The sequence below is a fragment of the Taeniopygia guttata genome, chromosome 8, assembly GCF_048771995.1.
Source record: "Taeniopygia guttata chromosome 8, bTaeGut7.mat, whole genome shotgun sequence".
NCBI classification, from domain to species: domain Eukaryota; kingdom Metazoa; phylum Chordata; class Aves; order Passeriformes; family Estrildidae; genus Taeniopygia; species Taeniopygia guttata.
This window is the reverse complement of record NC_133033.1, coordinates 16452245-16477204: the sequence shown is the minus strand read 5'-3', so window position 1 is coordinate 16477204 and position 24960 is coordinate 16452245. Positions and strand designations below refer to the sequence as shown.

The 24960-nt window shown below is 35.6% G+C and overlaps 2 protein-coding genes across 5 annotated transcripts in view; one reads left to right on the top strand and one right to left on the bottom strand.

Annotated features, from left to right (window-relative positions):
- The window catches only part of GLMN (glomulin, FKBP associated protein), an 18021-nt gene extending 3033 nt beyond the window's left edge, over window positions 1-14988 (top strand). For all 4 annotated transcript variants that reach the window (XM_030278621.4, XM_030278619.4, XM_030278622.4 and 1 more), the window contains exons 4-19: window positions 723-842; window positions 1858-1966; window positions 3170-3416; window positions 3887-3986; window positions 4967-5154; window positions 5634-5687; window positions 6488-6518; window positions 6883-6972; window positions 7542-7583; window positions 7675-7748; window positions 8052-8136; window positions 8918-9027; window positions 10157-10220; window positions 12155-12278; window positions 13636-13718; window positions 13844-14988. In XM_030278621.4, coding sequence (XP_030134481.4) covers window positions 723-842; window positions 1858-1966; window positions 3170-3416; window positions 3887-3986; window positions 4967-5154; window positions 5634-5687; window positions 6488-6518; window positions 6883-6972; window positions 7542-7583; window positions 7675-7748; window positions 8052-8136; window positions 8918-9027; window positions 10157-10220; window positions 12155-12278; window positions 13636-13718; window positions 13844-13951 — 1629 coding nt within the window. In that variant the 3' untranslated portion in view covers window positions 13952-14988. The remainder of the gene's footprint in view (window positions 1-722; window positions 843-1857; window positions 1967-3169; window positions 3417-3886; window positions 3987-4966; window positions 5155-5633; window positions 5688-6487; window positions 6519-6882; window positions 6973-7541; window positions 7584-7674; window positions 7749-8051; window positions 8137-8917; window positions 9028-10156; window positions 10221-12154; window positions 12279-13635; window positions 13719-13843) is intronic.
- On the bottom strand, window positions 14469-24960 carry C8H1orf146 (chromosome 8 C1orf146 homolog). Its single transcript, XM_041717794.2, has 5 exons — window positions 22284-24960; window positions 19929-20022; window positions 18689-18857; window positions 15568-15646; window positions 14469-15104 (listed from the first exon to the last, which is right to left on the bottom strand). The coding sequence occupies exons 1-5, from the start codon at window positions 22350-22352 to the stop codon at window positions 14985-14987; spliced, it is 531 nt and encodes a 176-aa protein (XP_041573728.2). The 5' UTR covers window positions 22353-24960; the 3' UTR covers window positions 14469-14984.

Below are 24960 nucleotides of genomic sequence, written 5' to 3'. Positions count from 1 at the left end.
TTTTGTCCTTCACTTATTATTTTGGCCTTATCTTCAGAGTTCCTCTGTTTTGCTCTTTTGACTGTCACCACTATCCCACTGAGGGACAAGAGCAAGCAAGCAGCTTAGGGGTGCTTAGTTGCTCTTGGGGGTCATCCAGCACAAATGGATATAATAATATTGGCCAACTGTAGGAGCCAACTAGGCTGATGCTAATGTGAAATACTGATGTCTGTGGGCATTAGAGACGCTAGGACAATATACCAAACTGAGCAGAGCTTAATAGGAAATTCAGAAAGAAAGGGAGGGGTAGAATATTTTAGCAATGTTACATGGGGTTCCAATCTGTTATGTGGGGTTCACAATCTGGTTTTGAATTTTGTGAGTTTGGAGTAACAACTGAAAATCTAAATCCCTTAATAATTTTTTCAGGTGTTCTTTCAGCAGAACTCCTCTGCTCAGTCCCATTTTAAATGTATTGTCATGGATGTTTAGAAGTATATATTGACATGTCAATAATTAGAAGAAAATTATACAAAACATGCAGCTGTTTTTATAGGTATGGGGAGAGAATACAGTGTGTGTCAAATTATGGTAACAGTTGCTAAATATTCAATGATAGTGACAGTAATGGTTACTGTCCAGGACATTGATCTGTTGTTGTCTTTGGTCTTTATATACACAATCTTTCTGGGTTTAGAAGACATCCGGTTTTGGTTTATTCTCCAATATCTGGTTTTTAGGTTATCATCAAGAATATGGGTTGGAATCTCATTTCTCCTCTTGTTAGATGTATTTTTATGTACAAACAAGAAGATGATAAGCGAGAACACTGCCTGAGGATACTAGATCAGTTGGCACAGGTATGGTTTTGGAATACATGATTATGATACAACAATGTTAGGGAAGTTCTGCACAAAAAGGGATGCTAGATCATTAATCCATGAAGCTAGTACACCAAAGGCCAGTTACACAAACATGTTTATACAATTTGATTCTGACAATATTTGCATAATATCTACATCACTACTTGGGTGAGCTGCTCTTAGTTTAACATTCCCTCACCTCAGTTTAAAGGTACAGAGAATTCTGAATTCATGGTGTGTGTTCAGTGGGTAGGGCTCTTTGTTTGGAAGTGGTAGGCTTAGTCTCAGAGGTATGTTTTTCACATGAAAATGATCTAAGTTAATCTAAAGGACACAATTTCATCTGAGTTAGCTAGCTTGAGTAAAACTTACAGTATATTGCTAAATGTGTTTTCCAGTATCTAATTCAAGGTCTCTCTGTTCATGTTCTCTCTTTAGTTGTTTCAAAACCATTCTGCAAGACCTTGCCATTTTCCACTTATCTCTGTCTGAATAGTATTTATTGTTCTCTTTTCTATGATTCACTCAGAAAAGTCTTTCCCTTAAATCATTCATCCTTCCTCAACATGAGAATCATTACCTGATGATTCTGATGGAGTAGGAGCAGAAAAATGTTTTAACCTGTAAAAACTCATTCTCTTTTATTTATGCACTTGAAAACTAACTTGCAAATTTTATAGCTTGAGTTAAATTCAGACTCAAATTCTACTTCTCTCTTTGCTCCTAAGGATCACTTTGCAAAGATACTGTGAGGTTTTTACAGCCTATTAAAATCAGGTTTAGTTTTTACTATTATGTTTTCAGCTCATATGAAAGTGTACATACAGGTATGCTCTACAGTAGATGTTAATTGTAGGCATGTACTTACTGTTTCATATTTGTTTTCTTAAATCTTATCTTGGATGTTCAGATCTTCTCTCTTGACATTCAGGAACTTCTGTATTGCATGTGATTTATTTTTTTTTATTATGACCATGATTATTTAAAAATACACATTGTTCCTCTCTTGCAGCTCTGCAATCCAAAGGAACTTTTTTTGGGTTTACTTGAGCAGATTGAGCAGACCTCTGGAGAGCAAGTGTGTCAAACTGTTATGTTATTGCTTCAGCCTTTGCAGACAGGTGGGATTAAGTTTATCATGTAATTTCTGAATTAAATTATTCTCTCATTTATTTATCATTTTATTTTAGCCTTTGCTGGAATGGTTTCAGAATAAATCAGTCATGACAAGCTTTACTGTCCATTATATTTTGCAACATAACACAAGGCATAAATTTCATGCTTATATTGGCCTGTTAAAAAACATTTCTGATGGAACTAATAGCAGTAGTTGAAAAAGCAGCGTTCAGCTATTTTTCATCATTTACAAGAATGTGGTCCTATGACAGTTTTATTTAGAGGTGTAAAGCAATCCTACTGTTGTTGCAGAAATAGGAAATCACATGGATTTGTGAAATTCTTCATTATTTGATTTTTAAAATATGCAATTCTATGTTTTTATACTATAAAAGTATAATTTTGATTGAAGCATGTTGAAATACTTTATTGGTGAGGGGAGGAGTGTTATTCTGACTTACATATGAAAATTTAAAATGTTGGGTGTGGCCACTCTAAGTGGGTAACAAGCAGTAGTTTCTGTTTTCTTATATGAGAGGAAATTAAGTATTGTGTATCAAATTGAAGTCTGATTGTAGCAATCTCCAGGATATGTTATTGTATTATGTTAGAATTTAACATATTTAACATATTTAAGATAAATATATGTTTTTTTGGATAGCCAATCTGCAATTAGTCTTCACTGGGTCCAGTTAAAGTGGAGAGCCTCTGGTTCTGCTTCCTCAGTCTGGGAGAGTGTCTGTTATTTTTGCCATGGAGTAAAAACCAGAGTCAGTTCTCAGCAGAAAAGCTGGGCTATTGTCTCTGGTTTTGCTAAGCACAGAAGAAGTCAAGTAATAAATGCATTTTCTTGGTCAGATATGTATCATTTCACTTAGCCCAGTTCTAAAAAACAGATTTTTTTTTTGTCAGTCCTAATCCTGGTGCTGTGGAGAAAGGAAGAACATTGAAATGCAGGACAGATTTAATATTTGTTATTTGCAAATACATGGCCATGTTAACTACAGTGATTAAACTAGGTGATGATGTTTAATCCTGCTGGATTTGCTCATGTGATTTCAGGTATCAGTTGCTCTCCTTCCCTGAAAACAAAATGTTTCCTTACCTAGTCACATTGTTTTTCTTCATGTTTTCCTCTTCTAAGTAAGCGATAACTTAATGTCTCAAAATGTTCTCTCTTCTTTTTGTCTTTATTTTCTTTCCCTCAGTGCTTTTGAAACTTCAGAACAAGAAGGCCTACTCAGTGGGTTTGTCATTGGCCATGATTATGAATCAGCTCACTCCCTTACCTGTACCTTATACAAAACAACAAATTGAAGAAGACAAACTTGGTCTCTGTCAATGTTGTAATGCAGTGGTGGACTTTGCTAAACCTTTTGTGAATGAAGTTGTTAAAAATATGGAAAAGTCATCAGAATACAATGACATGGAGCTGAAAGAAGAATTAATAAAATTGTGAGCATTTTATGTCTGTGCTATATATTCCTGTAACTTAACAAAATGAATAGTAGACATTTATTATATAGGCAGCAAATAAATAATATTTTAGTGTTTTATAATGCTGCCAACATATATCTAACTAATGTGGTATTTTGACAAAGAACCCCTAAATGGATTTTATATATGTATGCTTTCTGTTTAGTAGAGGGAAACGGTAAAGAACTATTAGTTGCTGCATTGTGAAGCTGAGTTGATATTCCTCTGTTCCTCAAATTTCCAACAGTGAGATTAATCATAGTCTGGAGGTGAAGTCTAAGTAATGCTTCTACAGGAGACGTTGGGTTTTTATTTTTTTATTCTCCTTGGAATACCTTGAATAGCAGCAGCTGATATGAATATAGGCATTATTCTTGGTCATCAGTGACACTATCACAGTCTGTATTTATGATTGTATTGGTGATTTATTCCACCCCTTTCTTTTTCAGCTGTATGAGAAGCCTGAAATACCCACTATTGACAGCTCAGCTTGAACAGCTTGAGGGCATTGAAGAACATCCTTTTCGGCACTTTGCAACTGAAATTATAGTGAGTGCAGTGGAAATGAATTACAATGTGTGCAGAACCAGTGGTCTAGTTCACAATTGCCTCTAACTTGTTGTAGTGATTATTTTGATTTCTGTATTGGTTAGTGGGGTGACTTAATGGGCTGTGTAAGATATATCCTGTTGGGCACAGTCTGAAACCATGTTTTTAATGCTAATTTTCTTTTCTTCTCTTTCTCAATAAACTTCTATTTATAGCTTTAAGTAGTGAGAGCTGAAGTTAAGGTCAGCAAGTCATGCTTAGACTGTATGATACCTTGCATAATGCTAATTTTCCAAAATGTGCCATCCTGGATGTTGGGTTTGGACAACTCCAGAATAGTGAGCTGACCTTGATCTCCCCATTTCTCTGTAATATGTACAAGAGGAGTTACACTATGTCCTAAGCCACGTGAAGGGTGTGAGGGGGTAACCACTGTAGTATTTCTGATGTACAAATGTCAGGTGTTCCCTGTGTTGTGCATCATGGGAAAGAAAGGTCATACAAAGCAAATCTATCTTGAAATCAGGGCTTGCCTTTAGCAGCTAAACATTGTGTGTCATATTGATTAGTGAGAAAAAAACCAAAATACTGAGTATTCTGTGATCTGAAAAAAACAGAGATTTTGTAACATAATGTTTTCATGAATCTGTTGTTACTCACTGAGGATAAGGAAGCTGAACTAGGAGTTTGCAGATGGTCTTCATTCTCTCTTTTGCTAACTCGTGTGTGTTTGACTTTGCTATCTTAGCAACATTTTTCTAACACTAGTTATTTTTCCTCTAGATTTTTTGTGCGTGTTTGTGCATATATCATAAATACCACATATGTATATTAATTTATATATTACAAACATAACATTTATATTAATTTATATGCATGCTGTACAAGAGAATGTATGTAAATACAGTTAGAGCTTTAAAACTGAATTGGCATACAGTTATTTTAGAGGCACCTATAGAAAATCTGTTTTTATTTTTTAGGACATTTTGTGGCATATCGGAGAATTGATACCATTAGTGTTTGTACATCATAAAGGCAAAAGTCCACACTGGGAGAATCAGGAGTTTTCAGACATAGAGCGAAAGAATTCTGCTGATTCTTTGGCGAGTCTGTCATATCTGGTGTTTGTTCAGCATTTTGGTGTTGAATGCTTTCCAGTGGTTTTTAGGTAAGAATCATTCTTTCTTGCTTATTGTAAGCCTGTACTTTGAAGATTCTTTCTGAGTGGAAGAGAACTTTATTTATGAATAGTTATGAATGAAAACTACATTTCAGTAGTAGTAATTTTATGTCAATATTTATGCATTTATATTTTATGTAACTTATGTTATATAAAGAACATACTCCTGCAGGTTAGTCTAGTGTAGTTTAATTTTAGATGAGATGTCCTTTCAAAGAAACTACTGTGATTAGTCACATGCTGAAAATTAACGTGTATTAATTGTTCATTTACATATCTATAGACAGTTTCCCTATAAGAGTTCTTGAGAGTGATTTGACTTAAAATTTTTTTGTCTATTTAAAAATCAATAATTTTTGAATGAGATTTAAATTTTTTAAAAGAATACGAATCCTGTCAAATATATTAATTATATGCAAATGTATACGGCTTATGCAGTTTAATGTAACTGGATTCTTCTCTTCTAGTCCTTCATACCTTCTGCTGTGCAATATGGCACATATTGAAATGCTGCTGAAAAGGTAGGGTTTGTGGAATTTGCAGGTCTAAATAGTCTGTGTGATCTTTTACTGTAATGCATAAAAACAAATTTGAAATATAGATAAGTTCAGAGGAGGTTTATAAGTTGGAACATTAAAATGACAAGTTTCACTACAAGATGGCATCTCTTATTGAAAAGCAGTAGTCTAAACACTTATGTATTGTTTTCATCTTGTATTGTGATACCATTTTTAGAAACTTTATTATGAAAATGTAAAATTAGTAGTTTAAACACATGCAGAATAATTACAGTGTATACTTACTTGCCCGTCTATAACAATTATTACCAAAGGCAACTATTATGAAAATATTTATTTGAATGCATTCTGACATGATATGCAAAATTATTAAAGGTCAGGCTTTCTAAAGGAAACCAAACTTTACTATATGTTGTGATTATTTCACCTTCCATAAGCAGCAGTGTTACCAAATAGCCCCTAGCACTGCTATGGAAGGCAAGTTTCCTATTCTGACTGCTTACCATTTCACTTTCCTTGGTAATCAACATCTCAGTACCTGTGGGAGATGACACTGCTTTTGAGCACGTATAAATACTAAGGGGAAAAAAATAATTTCTGACTGCGAAGAGATGAGCCTAATGTTCAATTTGTCATCAGCAAGTTTATTCTAAAAATCTTTGGGTAGAGTAATAAAGATTCTATATTTAAAAAATTGTATGAAAATTGTTGAGGGACAAGTTCTTGTTGATATCTGTTCTACTATTTCTTCGGAAATATCAACTGTCTTTTTAATTCACAACTTAAATCTGTTTTTTTTCTAGAACAGAAGAATCTGTATTATCTAAAGGACTAGTAAGTTGTTTTTTTTAAATTAAATTTTCGATGTTAGGATGTTTTATTTTTTCAGTGTAAGGAATGGTAACATTTTTGTTTCTCCTTCTTAGAGAGGTATAACTGATAATTCAGATGATAGTTACAGAAATAATTTGAGGCTTAATTAAGTATTCTTCAGTCTTACAAATACCTGTATCTATTGAACTTTACAGATCTGTGTAAATGTTTAAATTACAGCTATCACTTATAAATGCAGCTGCTTGGAATTTGCAATATCTGAATGAGTATTTATGAGTGAAGGCTGTTTTTGCTAAGCTGATAAATTAATGTCCTGTATATGCACATACTGTTGGCATCTTCCTTTTCTTTTCCACACCTGCAGGATCTGTTTGAGAGCTGTTTATTGAGAATGGAAGATAACAGCCTTCTGCATCACTATTTAGAATTCAGAGACTTTATTAATGTACCTCAGGTAATAAGAAACAGTATACAGGACTCCTCAGAGTTTGATTAGAAATAACCTAAAAGTTTGATTAGAAATACCTAGCTGTCATCTAGGTGTTTGAGAAGAGGGCATCTTACTGGACCTTTATACAGCCATGCTGTTAAATTGAAACCTCCAGTGTCTTGCTATACAGGATTGATTGTCTTTTCTACCTGCTGCAGCATGAAGTTCCAGTGACAATTAAAATACACCCAGTGTATATACAGGTCACTGAAGCAGGTGGGCACAGATCTTAGTTGAAAGGTGGTGCTTGCTTGTTTTTGTCTCCTCCTTGCCAATCTTCTGCTTGGCTACATTTTTACCTGGAAGCAGCAGCACAAGAGTAGTGCTCTTGCAGATCAGCCCTGGTATTTGGGCCATTGAAGCAAGCATGAATTTCTCTGATGAGAATCTTCTATTCCCTGGACATTCCCAAGTGTGCTGTGGGTTTTTTGTTTGATTTGATTTTTTAAAGTCTTGAGTAGATTTTAGTCAGTGTGATGTAACATAATAATCTGTATATAATTATAAATTGTATTTACTTTCTCTGACTGCAGGATTTGGTGAAAATTATGACCCTATGTCCCATGGAGCATATGGTATGTTAAGTGGCCTACAGAATCACTTGGATTCTGAATGCTGAATTAATTTTTTAAAGATATATCTGATAAACATCTCTGTTTTCTTTAGAGAAAGAAGAGTTTACATATTTTGCAGTTGTTAATAGACAAGTTTGATACAGAGGGGAAATACACATTATTCAGGTATGCATCCAAGTTACTGTAGATTGTGTAATATCAGCCTTAGTGCAGCTAAATTGCATCCATACATTGATCTCTGACAGAATTTCCATCTGATAAGCCAGATAGTATTAATTTTACTATATTAATGTTTTGATAAATAATGTATTTCAATCGCCTCATGTAAAATTAGCTGTCTTATTTAAAGGTTACATAGTCATACTGTTCTTCTGTGGGAGTTTTACAACTTAGCAAATGTTACCTAAGTTTTGAGCTAACTCTATGGCAGCTTTAAAGAGATTATATCTTTGTTTTGTTTGTTTGAAGGTGTTTACTGAAGACAAGCAACCATGCTGGTGTGGAAGGATACATTATTAAAAATATAAAAGATCAGATTCACTTAGCATTAACGGTGAGGCTGTTACCAATACAAACCAAGATGTCGTCTCAAAATTCTATCAGTATGATATTGAGAAAATGTCTACAACTTAAACTTTGAGTGATACATTAAAAAAATCCACTTTGAAAATACACATAGATTAGAAAATTTTAGTAAAAACATTACTTTGGCTTTTTCTGTCTATGCATATTTAGGTTATAATTTTACAGTTGTATTTTTAATTGCACTATCTTAATTGTATTTTTCTAAGAAGTTACTACCTTTTCTGTGCTTGAAAATAAATTTCTTTCCTAAAGTGGAATTGCTCAGTATAATGTTTTACCCCATAGTTCCTAATTTTTAAGATATAATTCAAATATTACAGTTCAGATAGAGTTATTAATTCTTTCTTTTCTTTTATGATGACAGTCAGCGTTATTTTGAGTGCTTTGCAAATGATACATCCATCAGGAAGGGCTGGGCTAGAGCAAAGCCATTTTAATCTCATATCTTATATTTATTATACCAGAAAAGTTGGGAAAATCAATTAAAAATAAATTATTAACTTTTTATTATGCAGCTTCAGAATTCTCTTAACTACATTTCTTCCATTTCTTTCCTGGCTGTCAAAAAGACAAAAAAATTTAAAATATGAAGAGGCTGATTTGTGTACTTCACTCACAGGTCAAGATTAGAAAACATTTCCTACAGTGTTTGAGTTTTTTTTTGAACTTTTCTGTTTTATGCAAGTTATTGTTACAGTATTTAAGACCTAAATTTTGCACTCAGCTGAAATTTTTGTATTTTATTTTAGAAGGAGTATGACAGCATTTGGTTTACAGGACATCATCTGATCTCCCTTCTAGATTTAGTACTTTCACTTCCAGAAGGTGCCGAGACTGATCTTCTGCAAAACTCAGACAGGTGAGTTGTAATCACAATTAAAAGCTCTTCTTCCTTCATTATTAAAAAAGACTTTAAACTACCTTACTACAACTATGTATGCTGTCATGTAATTAATGAGGTGACAACATCAATGTATTTTAAGATTTTGGAACTAGAAATTGAAATGGTCACTTAGTGTAACCAGCTCTGCATAGAAGAATGTCACAATGCCATTACATTAATTTTTAACAATAAAAAAGGATGTCCTCCTCCATTCCCCAGGGATGTAAGAATTCAGATATGAAATTGTGTAACTAATGGATAAAGCATTGTTTCCTCAGGAATGTATGGTTTGTCAGCTCTCTGTAGAAGCAGTTGAAGGAATAAAAGTAATGTGGTGTGGGTCTAATATGATACAGGGGAATAATAATTAGATGCAACCTACGATGCAAGGCATCTTTGAGGCAGTTTCACAGATTATCTCATGGGTAGGATTGCAGATCCATCTGAACAGTAACTAATTGCTGTTTTAATTTAACAATAATTTAAAAATTAAAAAAAAAAACAAAACTTAAATGTGTCTGAAAAATATCTTGTGTATATAGGGTAGGTCTTCCTGTATAAGTAATATGATGATGCTTGGGCTTGTAAATCAGTGGGGAGATAATGTCCAGATGGACACATACTGCTTAAAAAAACCCGGAAGTATGATGGTTAACTGTACTTGGTGTCTGGAAAAAAAAATTAATAATCTCTGCTCAAAAGTATGGTAAAACAAAAGCAAAAAAAAAAAATTTTAAAAAGCACGCTCAAAGTAAAAATTCAGTACAGTAATAAAGAAAATTGTCACACTAGTTTCAAATCAACTTTGGACCACCAGTGATACATATTATAAATTCTGTGATAAGGTTCTGTCTCTGGAGGGGACTCTTTCCCTCACAATCACCAGCCTTCTGCAATCTGAAAAGTTTCAGTTTTGCTTGCAAAGTGTGAATTGTTGTATGGCATCACTACACACTGGTGCTCTAGATGGAGCTGTACGGCTCAACAGATGGGTTGTTGCTTTTTGTACAAATGGATACTCCAGCATCTACTCTAGCATGTCTGGCTAATGGACAATTAAAATTATGATCCTGGTAATAGGTATCTGTATGTTTGTAATTCACAGGATTATGGCATCACTGAATCTGCTGAGATACTTAGTCATTAAGGATTGTGAAAGTGACAATCAAGTATGTACTATTTGATTTGAAAATTATTGATTAGTTGAGAGGTGGAGTCACATGAACACTGTTATCCATTCAAAACACGTGGGTTTTGCATTTTTCTTTGCAATGGTTTGTTCCCCAGAAGCGATGCTTCTATTAAGACATTAGGAAAAATGTGATATGTTCCTTTGTTTTGATAAAATTGTTTGCATATATACTGTTCCTATAAACAAACTAATCTTCTTACTCTGCCTGTTGAACTGTGATCTATCTCCATAACCATAGAGTATGTCACCAGAAAAATCACATACCCAACAAGTATTCCTACACACAAAAAAATTGTTATTTTTGCTTATTTATTTGCCAGTATCCCTCAAAACACCAACTGGACATCTTTATAGCAATAATAATACAATAATATCATTTTCTGGTTTCTAAAGTACAGAAAAAAAACTGGATCTACTTTTAGACTAGTTTGAGATCTAGGAGTAAATTTTCTAAGTGCCCAATAATGTTACTAATCTGATTAGAATAACAGTAAAATAACCAGTGTTGATTGCCGAAACAGTAATGAAAATGAAAAGCAAAAATAGCTTTCAGTGGGTGCATTTCTAATTTACTGTTTATGTAATTAGTTAATAGTGGTAGACTGTATCTCTTTGTCATATTTAAGGGGTGATTGCTATTTAAGTACTCATAATGGTCTCCTCGGTTACATGTAAATACATAGCTTTGTAAGAAAAGTAAAAATTCCTCTTTTATTATTAATAAAAAACTACATGTAGTAGCTCTCAGCTGCTCTAACAGTCCTGTCTAGTACCTGGCAAAAGAATGTCCATACAGTTTGAGGGAAAAATAGCATCACATCTTCTGAAGATTTTCCCTTAAATTTAGCCTCTGTCAGTTCTTCTTGACTTCTTCCCTGTCTCTCTTCATACAGTGCAAGTGAGGCAGAAAGAAAATGCCTCCTTCCATGTCAGTTCAGATATTTTGATTGCTGTGTAGCAAGCATTTTCTTTATCAAGTTTAAAAAGAAGTATTTTTCTAGAAAGTTCATTTTTAAAGCCACATTCTGGTGGAAGTAATTACTGTTCTTTTTTGAACTATTAACTGTGTCATCTAGTATTAAAATTTGGTGAAATTTTCCACAATCCACAGTGGATTCACTGTATTTAAAATTGAAAATTCTTATTTTTATTGTCCTTATTCTGCCCTTTGAGGATACTGCCTGAAGAAAGGAGTTATATAAATGACTGCTGTATCCAAAGACACAAAGGCTGCCGTGTATTTGTTTCCTTCTATAGCAGCTTGTAGCAAAACCAAGTTTATTTTCTTTCTGTAAGCCTGAACAGCCTTGGTTTTGAGCATCTTTTCCTTGCACCTCCTGCTTCCTGAACACCATTACTGTAAAGTCCTTCTTTCTGCCCATGTCCAGATGGGGGGGATTTTGTTGTCACTGTGGCTACTGTGCTGAAGGATGGGAGAGTAGCATATCCATATCTAGTAACATTCCTACAATGCTTTTAAAATGCAGTCTAGACAATTGGGAAGCATGATATTTATCACAACTCTCATTTGGTATCACAATTCAGTGTTATTCAGGAATGTTAATTTAAATATTTGTTCTGTTTTACTGCTGAATTATCTTAGAGGAGCCTACAACTGCCATTTACTTGCTGCAGTTAGCAGCCTATGTCCTCCCTCCCTCTTCATCCCTTTTTTTTTGACTGCTTCATCGGCCAATCAACAAATAATGTAGGGAAGAGGAAGAGGAGCTGAAATATCCATTACAATGCTGTTCATACTTAAATGCATGACTCTGAATTATTTTTTTCTCTTTTCCTCCCACCACAGAAGTGTATGTTATAAAGACTAGTCAAAAAACCTGTGCTCAAAAGCTTAGTATTGCAATGCTTCATTGAAACTGTTTTGTAACCATCTCTGTTCTGTTTGACTAGACTGGTGTGTGGACCACACTTGGCAAGATAGAGCAGAATTTCTTAAAGCCGCTGCGTGTAGGACTCAATATGTCAAAAGCACATTATGAAGCAGAAATTAAAAATAAGAAAGAAAACAGAAAAGGTCAGTTTTTGTTGTTTTTTTTTATTCTTAGCTTTGTTCATATCTAGAAACTTTGGTAATCCTTTGGAAATGAGGAACTGGTGAATGCTGCATAGATCAGCTTTTATTTAACTGTTGCCACTATTCCTAGTTTCAAATAATAATGCAGTAGTTGCTGTATTAAAAATTTCATAACTGGTCAGAAAAATCTGAACTTATCTGTCATCACACTTGTAAATCTTATGGAAAACTGATAGAATAGTCACATGAAGACCTTCAGAACTTGTTCTGCATTTATACTTTTGATTTTAGTGTTACAAAGGAGAAATTAAGGTTCTCTGAATACATAACCCTTAGATTTCATACCAGGTGTAGGAGAGTTAACAAGAGAAGAAATAAGTCACAGTGCTCTCTAAAGCCTGAAGCATTATATTCATTTTTTAAAGTACATTATATTTTTTTAATCTGACACACAGAATCAGATTCTGCTCTGGGTTAAGCAGACACATTGCAAAGGGAACAAGAGCTATAGCTGCTTTAGGCAATCTCTCTGTATGTCAGATCCTCTGTTCCTTGTAGTCTCCAGTATAATTAAGATAGCCCAAGGAATTTGTGTCTGCTACTAAAAATGTCAATACAACTTTTTGCCCCTAGTCTTATCCTCTTCTGTTGCGAACTATGTACTTATGAGGCAAGGAAGGGGACTTTTTCTCAAGACAACCTGTGGGGCCTCTAAAGGGAATCCTTCAAAATTAATCAGGAAGCTTTTTCTTAAGTCCCTATTATTACGAAGTATTAAGAAATCTGGGTTTGGGAAAGAACATCTAACTTCTAACAGTAAATGGTTTAGCTTTCGTCCTTTGCGTTTAATCTTTGTAAGCATTACATTAAATTTCAAATACGTGGTCTGAATGTAAGAGGTTTTCCCCTTATTTATCAGACTGTCCTTGCAGTTTAGCCTGCTGCAAGTAATCTGTCTGAAACAGAAAAGCCTGCAGCCTTTTCTTGATAAAATAAGTATTTAATGTCTGGATTCATTAAGTCAAGCTAAAGAAACTCCTCCTATCTCCCTGAACGTGGAAATACTAAAAATGTATCAAAACTGGGCCAGATAACATTTTATTTTTCCTTTAAAAGAGCATGTGAGCTCTATAAAATTAGTTCCAGTTGCAGATCTTGCCTGTTTATTAATGTAGGCATTTGTGTTATATAAAGGTATCATCCAACTCTGTCTTCCTCTTAAGGTTCAGCAGCCTCCGTCGTGTTTTATCAATCCCTAGATTTCTGTTCTTAATAATTACTGTCGTGAAACGCTGATATTTTAAATATTCTTTTAATTCTGAGGGTCATGTTGGTTTCTTCACGTTTTTTTCTACAGAGGCACAAAGTTCTAACACAGTTTGCTCTGTTACTGTTAGTGGGGAAAAGATGCCTGCCATGACTACTGGAATGCAGCTTCAAGTGAGTTTGCACTTCAGTCACTTAGAAGTACTGACATTTTTTTTTCCCCAATGTGGAAACAAGTAAATGTAAAATGGGTAAAAAATATCCAATGAAAATAACACTAATCTTTCCTGTCATTTCAGGTTTTACACTCAGCTCTTTTCACATTTGACTTAATAGAAAGTGTTCTAGCTCGGGTAGAAGAACTCATAGAAGTGAAAACAAAAGCTGTAATGGATGAAAACAGTTAAGGCAGCTGAAGTGTTTGAATTAACATATTCCTGACAAGATCATTTGGACTATGAGACTTCAGTTGCAAGGGAGGCTATGGCCCTTTAAAGAAGAGCAATTTAGAGTGGCCTCCAGAAGAACTGCAAATGCTGCTCGTCATAAAGTCTTGTTGCTGTTCTTTTTTATTTACTTTTGCTCTTGTTGCATGTGATTTGCAGATATGGTCTGTTTACTCCTCTTCAGAATTTGATGCTTTTTCTAAAGTTCAGAAACTAAAAAAACCCCAGGTGTATTCTTCTCTGTGGCAAGGAGGTATGGTTAGGCATTTATTTTTTTTAACTTTCAGAGTTTGTTGGGTAATAGTTGCTCATTGGTGTTGTGAATTACAACAATTTTTATCAAGTGATTGAAGAACCATTAATTAAAAAGCCCTGTTTAAGCAAAAGATATTTTTATTAGCACATTTTCATGTTGACAAACAAGCTTCTCTATTTGCAAACAGGACTGTAAGGTACGGATAGCTAACACTACAGAATATACTATCTATAGATAGTAAAAACACTGTGGCAAAGGAAACCAGGTTTAAAGAAAAACACATCAACTTTGAGCCAAATGAGATGTTAGAGTTTAGTAACATAACAGGTAACACATTTTAAAAACAGTGTAAGGTTGCATACGTACAGCTGCTGTTTTTAAGGATACCTGTATTTTTGAATTGTTTTGATCATCCTTATCTTTAATTCTACAGCTTTCCTTAAGATATAGTAAATTTTTTTGGGAATTATTAATAAACAGATGAGCCTCTAAGGTCAGAACCAAGTTAAAAATAAGGATGACTTTCCTATAGTACAGCTAAAATACTTTTTTTCCCTCCCTGGAAAGCACATTTGGTATCAAGTCTGATATTTTTCCCTGTATAGCTATTTAATACAAATTTTCATGCCAAATACATATGTTGTATGTGTCTTTTGAAATGTAACTATATTTTTAGGAACATTCTATATTTTGTTTAAAATGTAGCCACTATTTATAAATAAAAAACCAAATATTAAGTTAATTACAGTGCGACTGGTACTCCTGAAGCGTTTTCCAAACTGGACTTTTCTCTATTATTTGGGCTTTTGTCATTTCTATTTTGCAACGAGTATCATTTGCCTGTGGCTTGGAAGTTACCTTAGAGGAAAGAAAAATAATATGACTAGAATACAGTGACTTTCAAGTAATAGAATAGTCAACATTTATTTTTCCAATAGTGGAAATGCAAAATTATTTAGCAGTGAAATTTGAATCATGTGTTCTCAAGTAGGTGTTCAGGAATGTTGTACACAGGTGATAGTATTTCAACAGGAGTTAACAGTAAGTGAAGACATCCCAACTTAACAATGGTAAATAGGTGCCAAACAAGCTCTTAGATATCTACTTTCTTTTCTTAGATGCTATTAAGATCTATTAAGTTACCTTTAGCAGTAGTTTAAAGACTCAGCTAATGCATCAGAGCACGAGTCCTACCTTAGTGTATTAATGGTGTGGTCAGTATAACCTCAAAAGTTCCATTAAGGAAAACCAAGTATTTTATAGTTCTTGGCATTTCCTGAGTAATACACTAATGTTTTCAAGTGTATGCAAGTGAACTTACCTTAGCCATAGTTAGCATTAATTTAACAGTTTCAGCAGGATTATGAACTGGTATTACACGTAAATTGCTGCCCAGGAATCTACACATCAAAAAAAAATAAGGTTACTTCTAGGATATGTATTTAATTTGTCATGCCATAAAACACAAACAGCATTCCCACATGAAGTAAACAGCTTTTTTGTGTGCAGTTTTACTTACAGGGAAGGCTGCTTTTACTCTGAAAGGCAAGTGCAGCATTCATGCTGTTTGTAAAGCCATCTGTCCCATTTCTGTACCACTTATTTAGGTGGGATTTGGAAGGGCTCATTTCTTTATTTAGGTCTCTTCAACAATCAATCAGCACTTCTTAAGCATGTGTACATTCAAAGAGAGCTAAACTCTCTTCTGTGATATTGCTGAAGGCTCTTCTCAGTGGCAGTAAAAAATATTCGGGTTGTTTTTATAGCTGTGGCAGAACACAGCAAAGTATCTAAAAACACTGCTAAAAATACTTCAGAATTTGAATGAAATCTTTGTAGTGTACTGTAAATAAAACAACCTGTATTCCAGACACGATTAAAATAATGGGATAATTCCACTACTTTCATATAAAGACTTGTTCACTCAATACTTTAACCTAAAATGAATTATTTCTATAAATAGTGTTATTAATATGCATTAATTCTTAAGAAGGGGATCAAAAGATTTAAAATAGCATGAGTTGTTTTTCAGTGAGATTGTGGAGGAGAGACATCAAATCTTAGGCAAGCACAGAGCCTCTCCCTAAGAACTGCACTTTGTGTTGTGACAATGACGTTACCTTTGCTGCTTTCTGCCTCAGAGCTAAAACAGGAGAAGGACTTCACAACAAAGAATGAGGAATTTTTAAAAACCAAAATGAATTTAAATAATGCAGATGAAGTGCCCAGCTGCTCAGTTGCATAGTCCCCTGTGACCTCCCCTTGTGCCTGCCACCTGTTCTTCCCTGCAATCTGTCTGATGACTTGGAGTCATTCACATTAAGCCCTCCTGCTGGTAAGGTAGCTCATCTGAACTTGTCTGCCCTTGCTTCTAATTAGCAAAAATAAATGTTACAGGAATTGTCCTCTAAGCATAGGCACTCGGGTCCCTGGTGAGTTTTGCTAAAATGTGATGTAGGAACAAGGGTTGGATTTATATTTTGAGATTAGGGAAATCCATTGATGCAATTTTGCTCATACTAGAATGGGCTAAACAGCATGAATGAACTAATGCAACAAAGAAACAATTACATGTACTTACCTAGATCCAAGAAAATCTATATAAACAGTTTTGCTTCCAATAACAGCAGGTCTAAATTTAGTGTTGTGTGAACAGAATACCGGCCATTTGAACACGTCTGGCCTTTCCTCCAAGGTATTTAAAACTTATCATACAGATGTACTAAGGTTATTTGTGAAATGCTTATTTAAGCTGTGATGATAAACATTACTTTTCTCCCACTTCCCCCATGCTATACACAACTCTACATAAAGTGTTCATGTTGTTAACAAGAATCCTGTAATTTTCTTGTTAATAAAAAATAACACTTCCCCAGCTGCAGCAAAACCATAGATAAGCAGAAAGAAGCAGTAATAGAAGACAACCTGACTATACTAAGGGGCTTTGTTTTTTAACAAATCCATCAAGTGGCTTGTGGTTCCAAAGAACATGGCACAAGTTTCAACCCCACCAGTACAAGCTCAGTCAGTGATTTAAAAACAGTAGCAGAACTTCAAGCTGCCAGGTAGTAAAAAAAGCACATGCATTTAAATATATATATACACACATTTATATATATAATTGTTCCTTGTCAACATCAATTTGATATTGCTTGTAATTAAATAAAATTATTTTAATAAAACTACTGACTTGCCAAATGGAATACAGTTACAAACCATCACATTTTAGTGATCAGCATGTGTACAAACCCCATTGTTCATAACCACAAAGTAGATTGAGAATTAGCATTGCCATCACCTGAATAACGGTGTCTTGCTGAGTGGTGGCTGAACTTTTAAAATCTCTCATGAAAATTTACAACATTTTCACAAACAGATAATAGATTTCTTACATTGAATCTCATACATTCTTTATTCATCAGCATTTGGCAGTATGCCCAGGATTTAATGGAACTGGTGCTAGTTACTTAAGGAGGTAGAGATCAAAGACTTCATTAGCATAGCTGCTTTTTTGAGGCCAAGAGTGACAATCAACTGCAGTTAGGGCTACTGTACCTACAAGAAAATAGTTCTGACAACAAGCATAGAGGAAGTCTGATCACTGTTGTCAGCTGGTCTGTACTAAAATATGCAAGTTTTCAGACTTCATTAGAAATCAGAGATAAAAATTTTAAACAAACCAATTTTAATATCGTTTTATACTTTTAGTGTAAAATAACATTGATTATTTAATTGTTGTAGCACAGGGTAACGGATGCTGTTCCAAGTAAACATTCTATAAGCTGGTAAAAAATCTGTACTTTACAATAAAGCTTTTTCTCATGACATAAACTTACCTGCTCTGTTTTGAAAATGACAATGAAAATATGATTATAGAGCTAAGAAAGTTGTCTAATTTTCCAATTCAAGAGAAAAAAATTTAAATAATTATATTAAATAGTTGTAAAATGATTGAAAGGAATCTTATTTGCTATGTTTTGAGGAACATCCTCTTTTGTTACCTGTGATATGTCAGATTGATTCAGTTGGTATTCTTTTTATTTGCTATTAATAAACAAAAACTGTAAATAATTCTTTACAGTCCAATAGTAAAATAAAATTTGTGTATTCCTGAAATAATTCACAAAGGGTAAGACTGGAAAGAACCACAGTGTGTCAACTCCCTTCTTAAGCAGGGTCATCCCAGAGCACACTGCACAGGACTGCATCCAGATGGTTGGAATATCTCCAGTAAGGGAGACTCCACTGGGCAATCTGTTGCAGTGCTCAGTCACCCTCAGAGTAAAGAACTTCTTCCTCGTGTTCAGGTGGAACTTCCTGTGCATCAGTTTCTGTCCATTGCCTTTTGTCCTGTTTATTCCTAAAATAATATTTCCAAATGCAAGACTGCTATTTCATTTCTTCCTAGCAATATAAAGTTCAGTTTGATGTTGAAATCATACCTTCTCTGAATCCTGAACATGACGCTCCATTCTTCTGGTCCATGAAGAGCAGCTGACAAAACCAAAAAGCTGTTCCGATGGATGTTTATGAACTTCTGAATTCTTTTGGAAAACTCTTCTTCCCCTGTCATAAGGAAGTCTTGAGTGTCTGACAGCATAAATGCAATGCCTATTGAGGAAACTGCTGTCAGTGTAAAGGTCATGGCAGTAACAGGATTAAATTCTCACCACAAACCAGGAAGCACAATTCTTAAAGCAACCATTAGTTTGAAACACAATAGAACAGAGCATGAATGAATTTCCACATCTCTGACAGGGAGATTTGGCCAGTGATGACTAATAGTTTTAAGATAAGACTACAAATATCTCAGGTTATTTTTCTACCACGACATCAAAAACCCACCAGCTATTCCATCTTCTGAAAGTAGACACATTGAATGCCTTTGAAAGCACATGCTTCAGGAACAAGCAACTGCTATAATGGAATGAATCTGGGGCAAATGCAAAGGCTGACTGAAAAGCTCAGGAAGGCCTGTTTCTAAATTAAATAAACAGTTGTAAAATCTTAAAATTATAAAAAACTGTCTCCCATGAAAAATGAACTTAAAGCTCTGTCAACTTAAGTTGTTCTGAAAGGGAAAGTAAAGAAGGTTGAGTTTAGGAGGGTTAACACCTGAGCTATCTCAACATGTGCTAGTCATTAAAGTTCAGGAAAAGGGAAATATCTCATCTAGGTGTCTAGAACATCTTCTGTTCTAAAAAGGGAAAACGGCTATTTCATGTTTACAGTTGAAGTGATTTCCTAATCAAATCCACTCAATCCTTTCCTCACCTCCTCTGCTACCACCAGCTGTGCAAATTCAACTTGGAAGCTGAAAGCCAAAGGTGTTGGTTCACTCTTACATTTACAGCCATGTATACTAAAGATCTTGATGGCAGTTTACATGTTAGTGGCATTTAGCATGTTTGCTCAGTTATAACACAAATTTACTAAGCAGTTCAGCTGATGATCACCAAATCTCATGTAGATGTTCTATATGTCCAAACAAAAAAAAAAAAAAAAAAAAAAAAAAAAGTAAAGTGTTTAATCCCCAACATTATCTGATTTACACACTACTGCACAACATCCCAACAAGGTAGATTTTATTCAGTTTAGTGTAGCCCACAATTCAATGACTGGCCTGACTCTGTACTTCTTTGAATTTTATTATTTAAAAGCATAAACTTTAAAGTACTGTACCAGAAAGAGGAAAAATCACAGATCCAGTTTCCACTGATTCTGAATATCGAACTCGGTGTTGCTGCGTCTGCAGAACTGTAGAAATTTCATGATCCTAAATAAATTTTAAAATGTTATTTTGAAAAGTTTTCAGCCAACAGGTTAGAAATATTCTTAAAGCATCAGCTGCACCACTGTAGATAGACCTTTGGCACTGTTGTTGAAAAAGTATTTTTCATCCCACTTAAAAATTTAAAAAGTACTAGAATGTTAAACCTGATCAATTTTATAGCATTTGATTGGAAGTTACAAACACTGAATAACAATTCTGTATGTGTATGTTCAGTTTGTCTTAGGAAACTCTTGCATAATGCATAAAGAAGGTCAAACATTTTACATTCTGTTTTGGAAAGATGTGCTAAAGGAGGATTTGCATAACTGAGGATCATATAGTGTGTTTCTATGACTCTGGTTAATTAGGCTGCATTATTTTCACAGATGTTAGCATCTCAGCTGGAAAATCATTCAGAAATTCTGTATGGGACATGATTTTCTTTAAAGCTTTTTGACAGAATGCAATTCACACAGGAAAACTAGAACACTGCACTATGCAGCATAATCATCTACAGAATGGAATGTGTTTGGATGTATTTTTTAGCCTGCAAAAAGCATTTCTGCAGTATGTTCCACAGAAGCTGCACGAACACACATACAGTAAAGGTTAAATCACTGAGACATTTTAGCTAATAACATGTTCTTTCACCTACCCATCCAAAACACAGCCAGCCTGCTTACATAGGGAAGTGACATGATTTAGTGGAAGAGTACAACAGAAAATCTGGATTGCAAGTGAACCTTGAAGGAGACATTAACCAGAAATGTCACGCTTTCAGTTGGTCTGGAAAGGGTACACTCAGTGGCAACTGCTTGTAAGGTTTAGCTACATTTTGCAAAAAAAAAAAATAATCTCAGCTTCAAAGCCACTGCTGAATTATTTAATGTACAAATATAAATAACATCTACATGAAAATAATAGCTCATAACCAAAACTGATACAGAAAAGCTTTAAGTACACAGTTTGTGATAATTGGGAGTGGGGCTGGGCCAAGCCTCATCCCCAGTGGGCACAGCTGTGAGAAGCAGGTGACCAGCATTGAAAGCAATGAGACCTGGAGTGCCCAGGTGCACTGACCAACCACCAAAGGGACCAGAGGGCACACGGGTGCAATGCATCAACATGAGGGGTATAAAAGGCTGGGACAAAGAACAAGAAGGACAGAGCTTACAGCCTTCTGAAGTAACGTTGCTCTGTATGGGCAGACACCGGAAGCCTTCTGATGTGGTACGGTGTTGCTCTGTTTGGGTGAATGCTTAAAGGTTTCTGAAATGGTATGGTGATACTCCATGTGTTGTGGCTGTCTCAGCTGTGACATGTGCTGTGACAAAAAGCCATCTTGGATCTGTATTCAATTACCTCCATTGCTTTGCTTATGAGGAAGTCTTACTAAGAGCAGTAGTTTTGAACAGAGCTGGGGGTAGGAGTGAGTTATCCAGGTACAGCTGATGAAATTCACTACCATCCATTACGTTCCACCATATTATGGCACAAATGTGCACAATTTACAGCCTGTAAATTCTAAAATGAGCAGGCAAGTAAGTAGAGGCTGTAAACTGAGACAATTCAGAAATTACTTCAATGTGGCCCACCCATTTACACAGTGGAGATGGGGTTATAACCTTGTCAGCCAAGCTAGCATAAGACATCCTTGCTTGTGAATCAAAGCTCTCTTGCCTCTAAATTCTTGCCAGCTGGCATGAAATTGGCCTCAGCTGCAGAAGCTAATTACCTGCTCCTTGACGTACCCTTTTGTTTTACTTGGGATCGTGTCAAGGCTTCTGATATTAACAGATAAAAATATATATTAGTAACTGTAAGACTGAGTATTTTAAACTGAGTTTTGTACTTACAGAGTAATTGTCTACCCCCATGTTGATACAGTATAGGATATAATCAAAGTATTTAGGGAGAAATTCAGAAAATTCAGCACAATTTCTGATGGAATTATTTATAGTGCAAACTGAAAGAGGCATCAGTGCAGTGCAAAAACGATGAGCCAGGAGAATATCCTAAAGCAGTGTAACTCAGGCTAGCAGGTGGCAAGAATACCAAACATATGGAAGTAGCTAGGAGAAAAGACAGTTGGACACAAAAATAACCAGTATTTTAATAGAAGCAGCTTCAGACTAATATCCGGGTTATCCAGAAAAAAATGTATTAATTGACACTGAATAAAATATTTCCATATGCAGAATATAGGAAATTCTTTCAGCCTTTCCTAGTGAGTCAGATGCTGGCCTTGACAAGGGGTATCCTACCTGCAGAGCTGTGCTCATAATGACCGTCGTTATCCACTTTGTCTGCTCCTGCCCACAAGTCTCTGTCATTTTTTTTTTTTTTTCAGTGGTTTAACAGACTGGGAAAAGAGAGACGACAAATATTCCTGCCGGTTACCGAGGTGAGATGCTTGAAGCACGCGGACACGTTAAGGAGCTGATTAAAAAGCAGCGGAGCGCCGGCAGGAGCGAGGGGCGGCCTGGAGGTCCCCTCAGCCGGGGCCTTCTCCTCAGCCGGGCCCTTTCCCTCAGCCGGGCCCTTTCCCCTCAGCCGGGCCCTTTCCCCTCAGCCGGCCCTTCCCCTCAGCCGGGCCTTTCCCCTCAGCCGGGCCCTTCCCCTCAGCCGGGCCCTTTCCCTCAGCCGGGCCCTTTCCCTTCAGCCGGGCCCTTCCCGCCTTGGAGCCCGCGGCGCCCAACCCGCGGCTCGGTGGAACGTGAGTAGTGGGCGAGTGCTGTTGTCTATAGAAGTAAAATAAACACAGAAGTTTCACAGGACGGCACCGCTTTCAGTGAAAAAGAAATACTGGGTGTGTTCTTTCTTAATCATGTAAGAGGAAATAACACTTCCACATGGTCAAGAAGAGCTGGGATGCTGAACCATTAAAAGCACTGGCACCCAGCTCTGCTATTTAGCCAGGCACGAGTTTAGCTTCTCATACTATCTTCTGAAATGGCTATTTTTGCCAATAATCAGATATTTTAGTAAAAGCTTTTTCTTTTTAATAACTTTTTAAGACATTTTAAAATAGAAAAAATGAACCTCATTTTCGTCTTTTTAAAAATGTAATTACAAAGAAATACAAATACTGGATTTAGGCTCCTGATAAGTACCTTCTGTCCCTTACTGTGTGTGAAGTTTGACACTCCCAGACTCACAATATCATTCCAGAAGCATCAAATTACAATGATGGATAAGTGTGGGACAATGAGAGAAACCCAGATCTTAACAGAAAATGCTTCCAATCAGTATTTTGACTTCAGTTGTTATACATTTACTTGTGTAAATTATGTGTCTGAATTACAATTGGTAAATATTTATACCAGAAATTATTTCTGCTTGTCATTTATATTTGACAGTAGCTGGTTTTTGAAATAAAAATAGGGCTTGTTCTGAGCAGAACGGACCCTGGACCCCACATTCTGTCCTGTGTGAGAGCTGCCCTGGCCTAATGCTTCCCTGTACAAGTCTGATGCAGTGGGACATGCTGAGCCCCTGGGACTCTGCCCAAGGGACAAATCTGGTAGAAGTCTGTTCTGCAAGACCATTTGAGTATTTTATGACTTGGCGTTCTCTTTTATTGAGCCTGAATGTCAGAATACTAATTAAGTAGAGCTCGGACTCAAAGAAAATAGATTTTTCTGAATCGTGTGTCCTTCAGAGCATTCTTCTCCACAGTAGTTCCCTTTCCCAAAAGGGGCTTCTGAGGAAAGCTATCTGATGAGCTGAAGTTATCTCTGCTGGGACAATTTCTGACATTTGGCTAGTCGTAGCTTTAAATCTCAGAAGCATTTCTTTCCCACATAACTACATAGTGCATTTCACTTACAGGTGAAGTTGCAGGAGGGAGAATGAGCAGGGCTGAGTCTGGCAGCATATCAAATATTTCCTGGAAGGAGACTACAGAACCCCACTTAGGCAAGAATAGAAAGATCTTGTGACTAGAACTCCCCTATAATGAAGATAATGGCATAAGCATTTGAATGAATAACTAATTTATGACAAGGCAAAAATCTATAATCAAATTAGTGTTTGTGCTTTCCTGGCCCATATCCTGTAAGTGCTACATCAGCTGCATTGTTTGATTTTGTGGGACTGTTACATAGGTATTTCCTCTCTATGTATTTTTATATGAAAACTGATTGTTGATCTTGAGACACATATCAACTGTCCTGTTCTCTGATGACACAATCAAAGAAAAATCAATGTTTTCCTTTAAAGGAGAAAAAGGAGTGAAGGTTTACTAAACATGAAAAAGGAAAGTAACTTTTTTTTTGCCATTTACAGAGCACAAAAAAAACCCCTAATATCTGCAGTCCACAGGTTAAATGAAGTACAGTGACTCAGCAGTTAACTTACACGAAGGATTTATTATTTTCTGTCATACAGAAATCAATTAAGAACCTTCAGTATGTAGCATGGGGAAGAAGGGTTGTGGGGCTATGCAACCATACAGATATTCCTGAAACAGAACACTATGTTGACAAGAAATATTTTTTCAAAATAGGATTACTTAGGCCCCAGCTCGTTACCTAGGTGTGGAAAGCAAGCAGGTGGGAAACATGCAAGCATTCGGTTTGAGAGCTTAACACCCTCCCCTTCCCTCCACAGGACTGAGTGGTCAAAATATTCCAGGACCATAAAGCCATGGACTACAGGTAGAGACTTTCTTTATCTGCATCCCATTATACATAGATTAATCTTGGTTGCTAGAACATGACAATCCAGAAAATAGAGATTGAAGGTTTTTTTTCTCTACAGATACAGGAGATTTTGTTGTAGGCAGGAAGTTTGACTTAGAGGTGGATCTCTTGTTTGTGGATATTGCAATTTATGAAAGTCACAAAAAGCTTTTTCACTACCTACACTGAATCTGGCATGTACACAGAGTTTGTCCTATCTGTATTGATCTTAAGCACACTGATGATAACTCTACTGGCA

Coding starts and splice junctions, on each gene's coding strand:
- C8H1orf146 (XM_041717794.2), bottom strand. CDS start 22,352: ATGACAGAGACTTGTGGGCAGGAGCAGACAAAGTGGATAACGACGGTC. Junction 20,023..22,283: donor TTATGAGCACAGCTCTGCAG/GTAGGATACCCC, acceptor AAATTTATTTAG/GATCATGAAATTTCTACAGT. Junction 15,647..18,688: donor ATGTTCAGGATTCAGAGAAG/GTATGATTTCAA, acceptor TTTGATGTGTAG/ATTCCTGGGCAGCAATTTAC.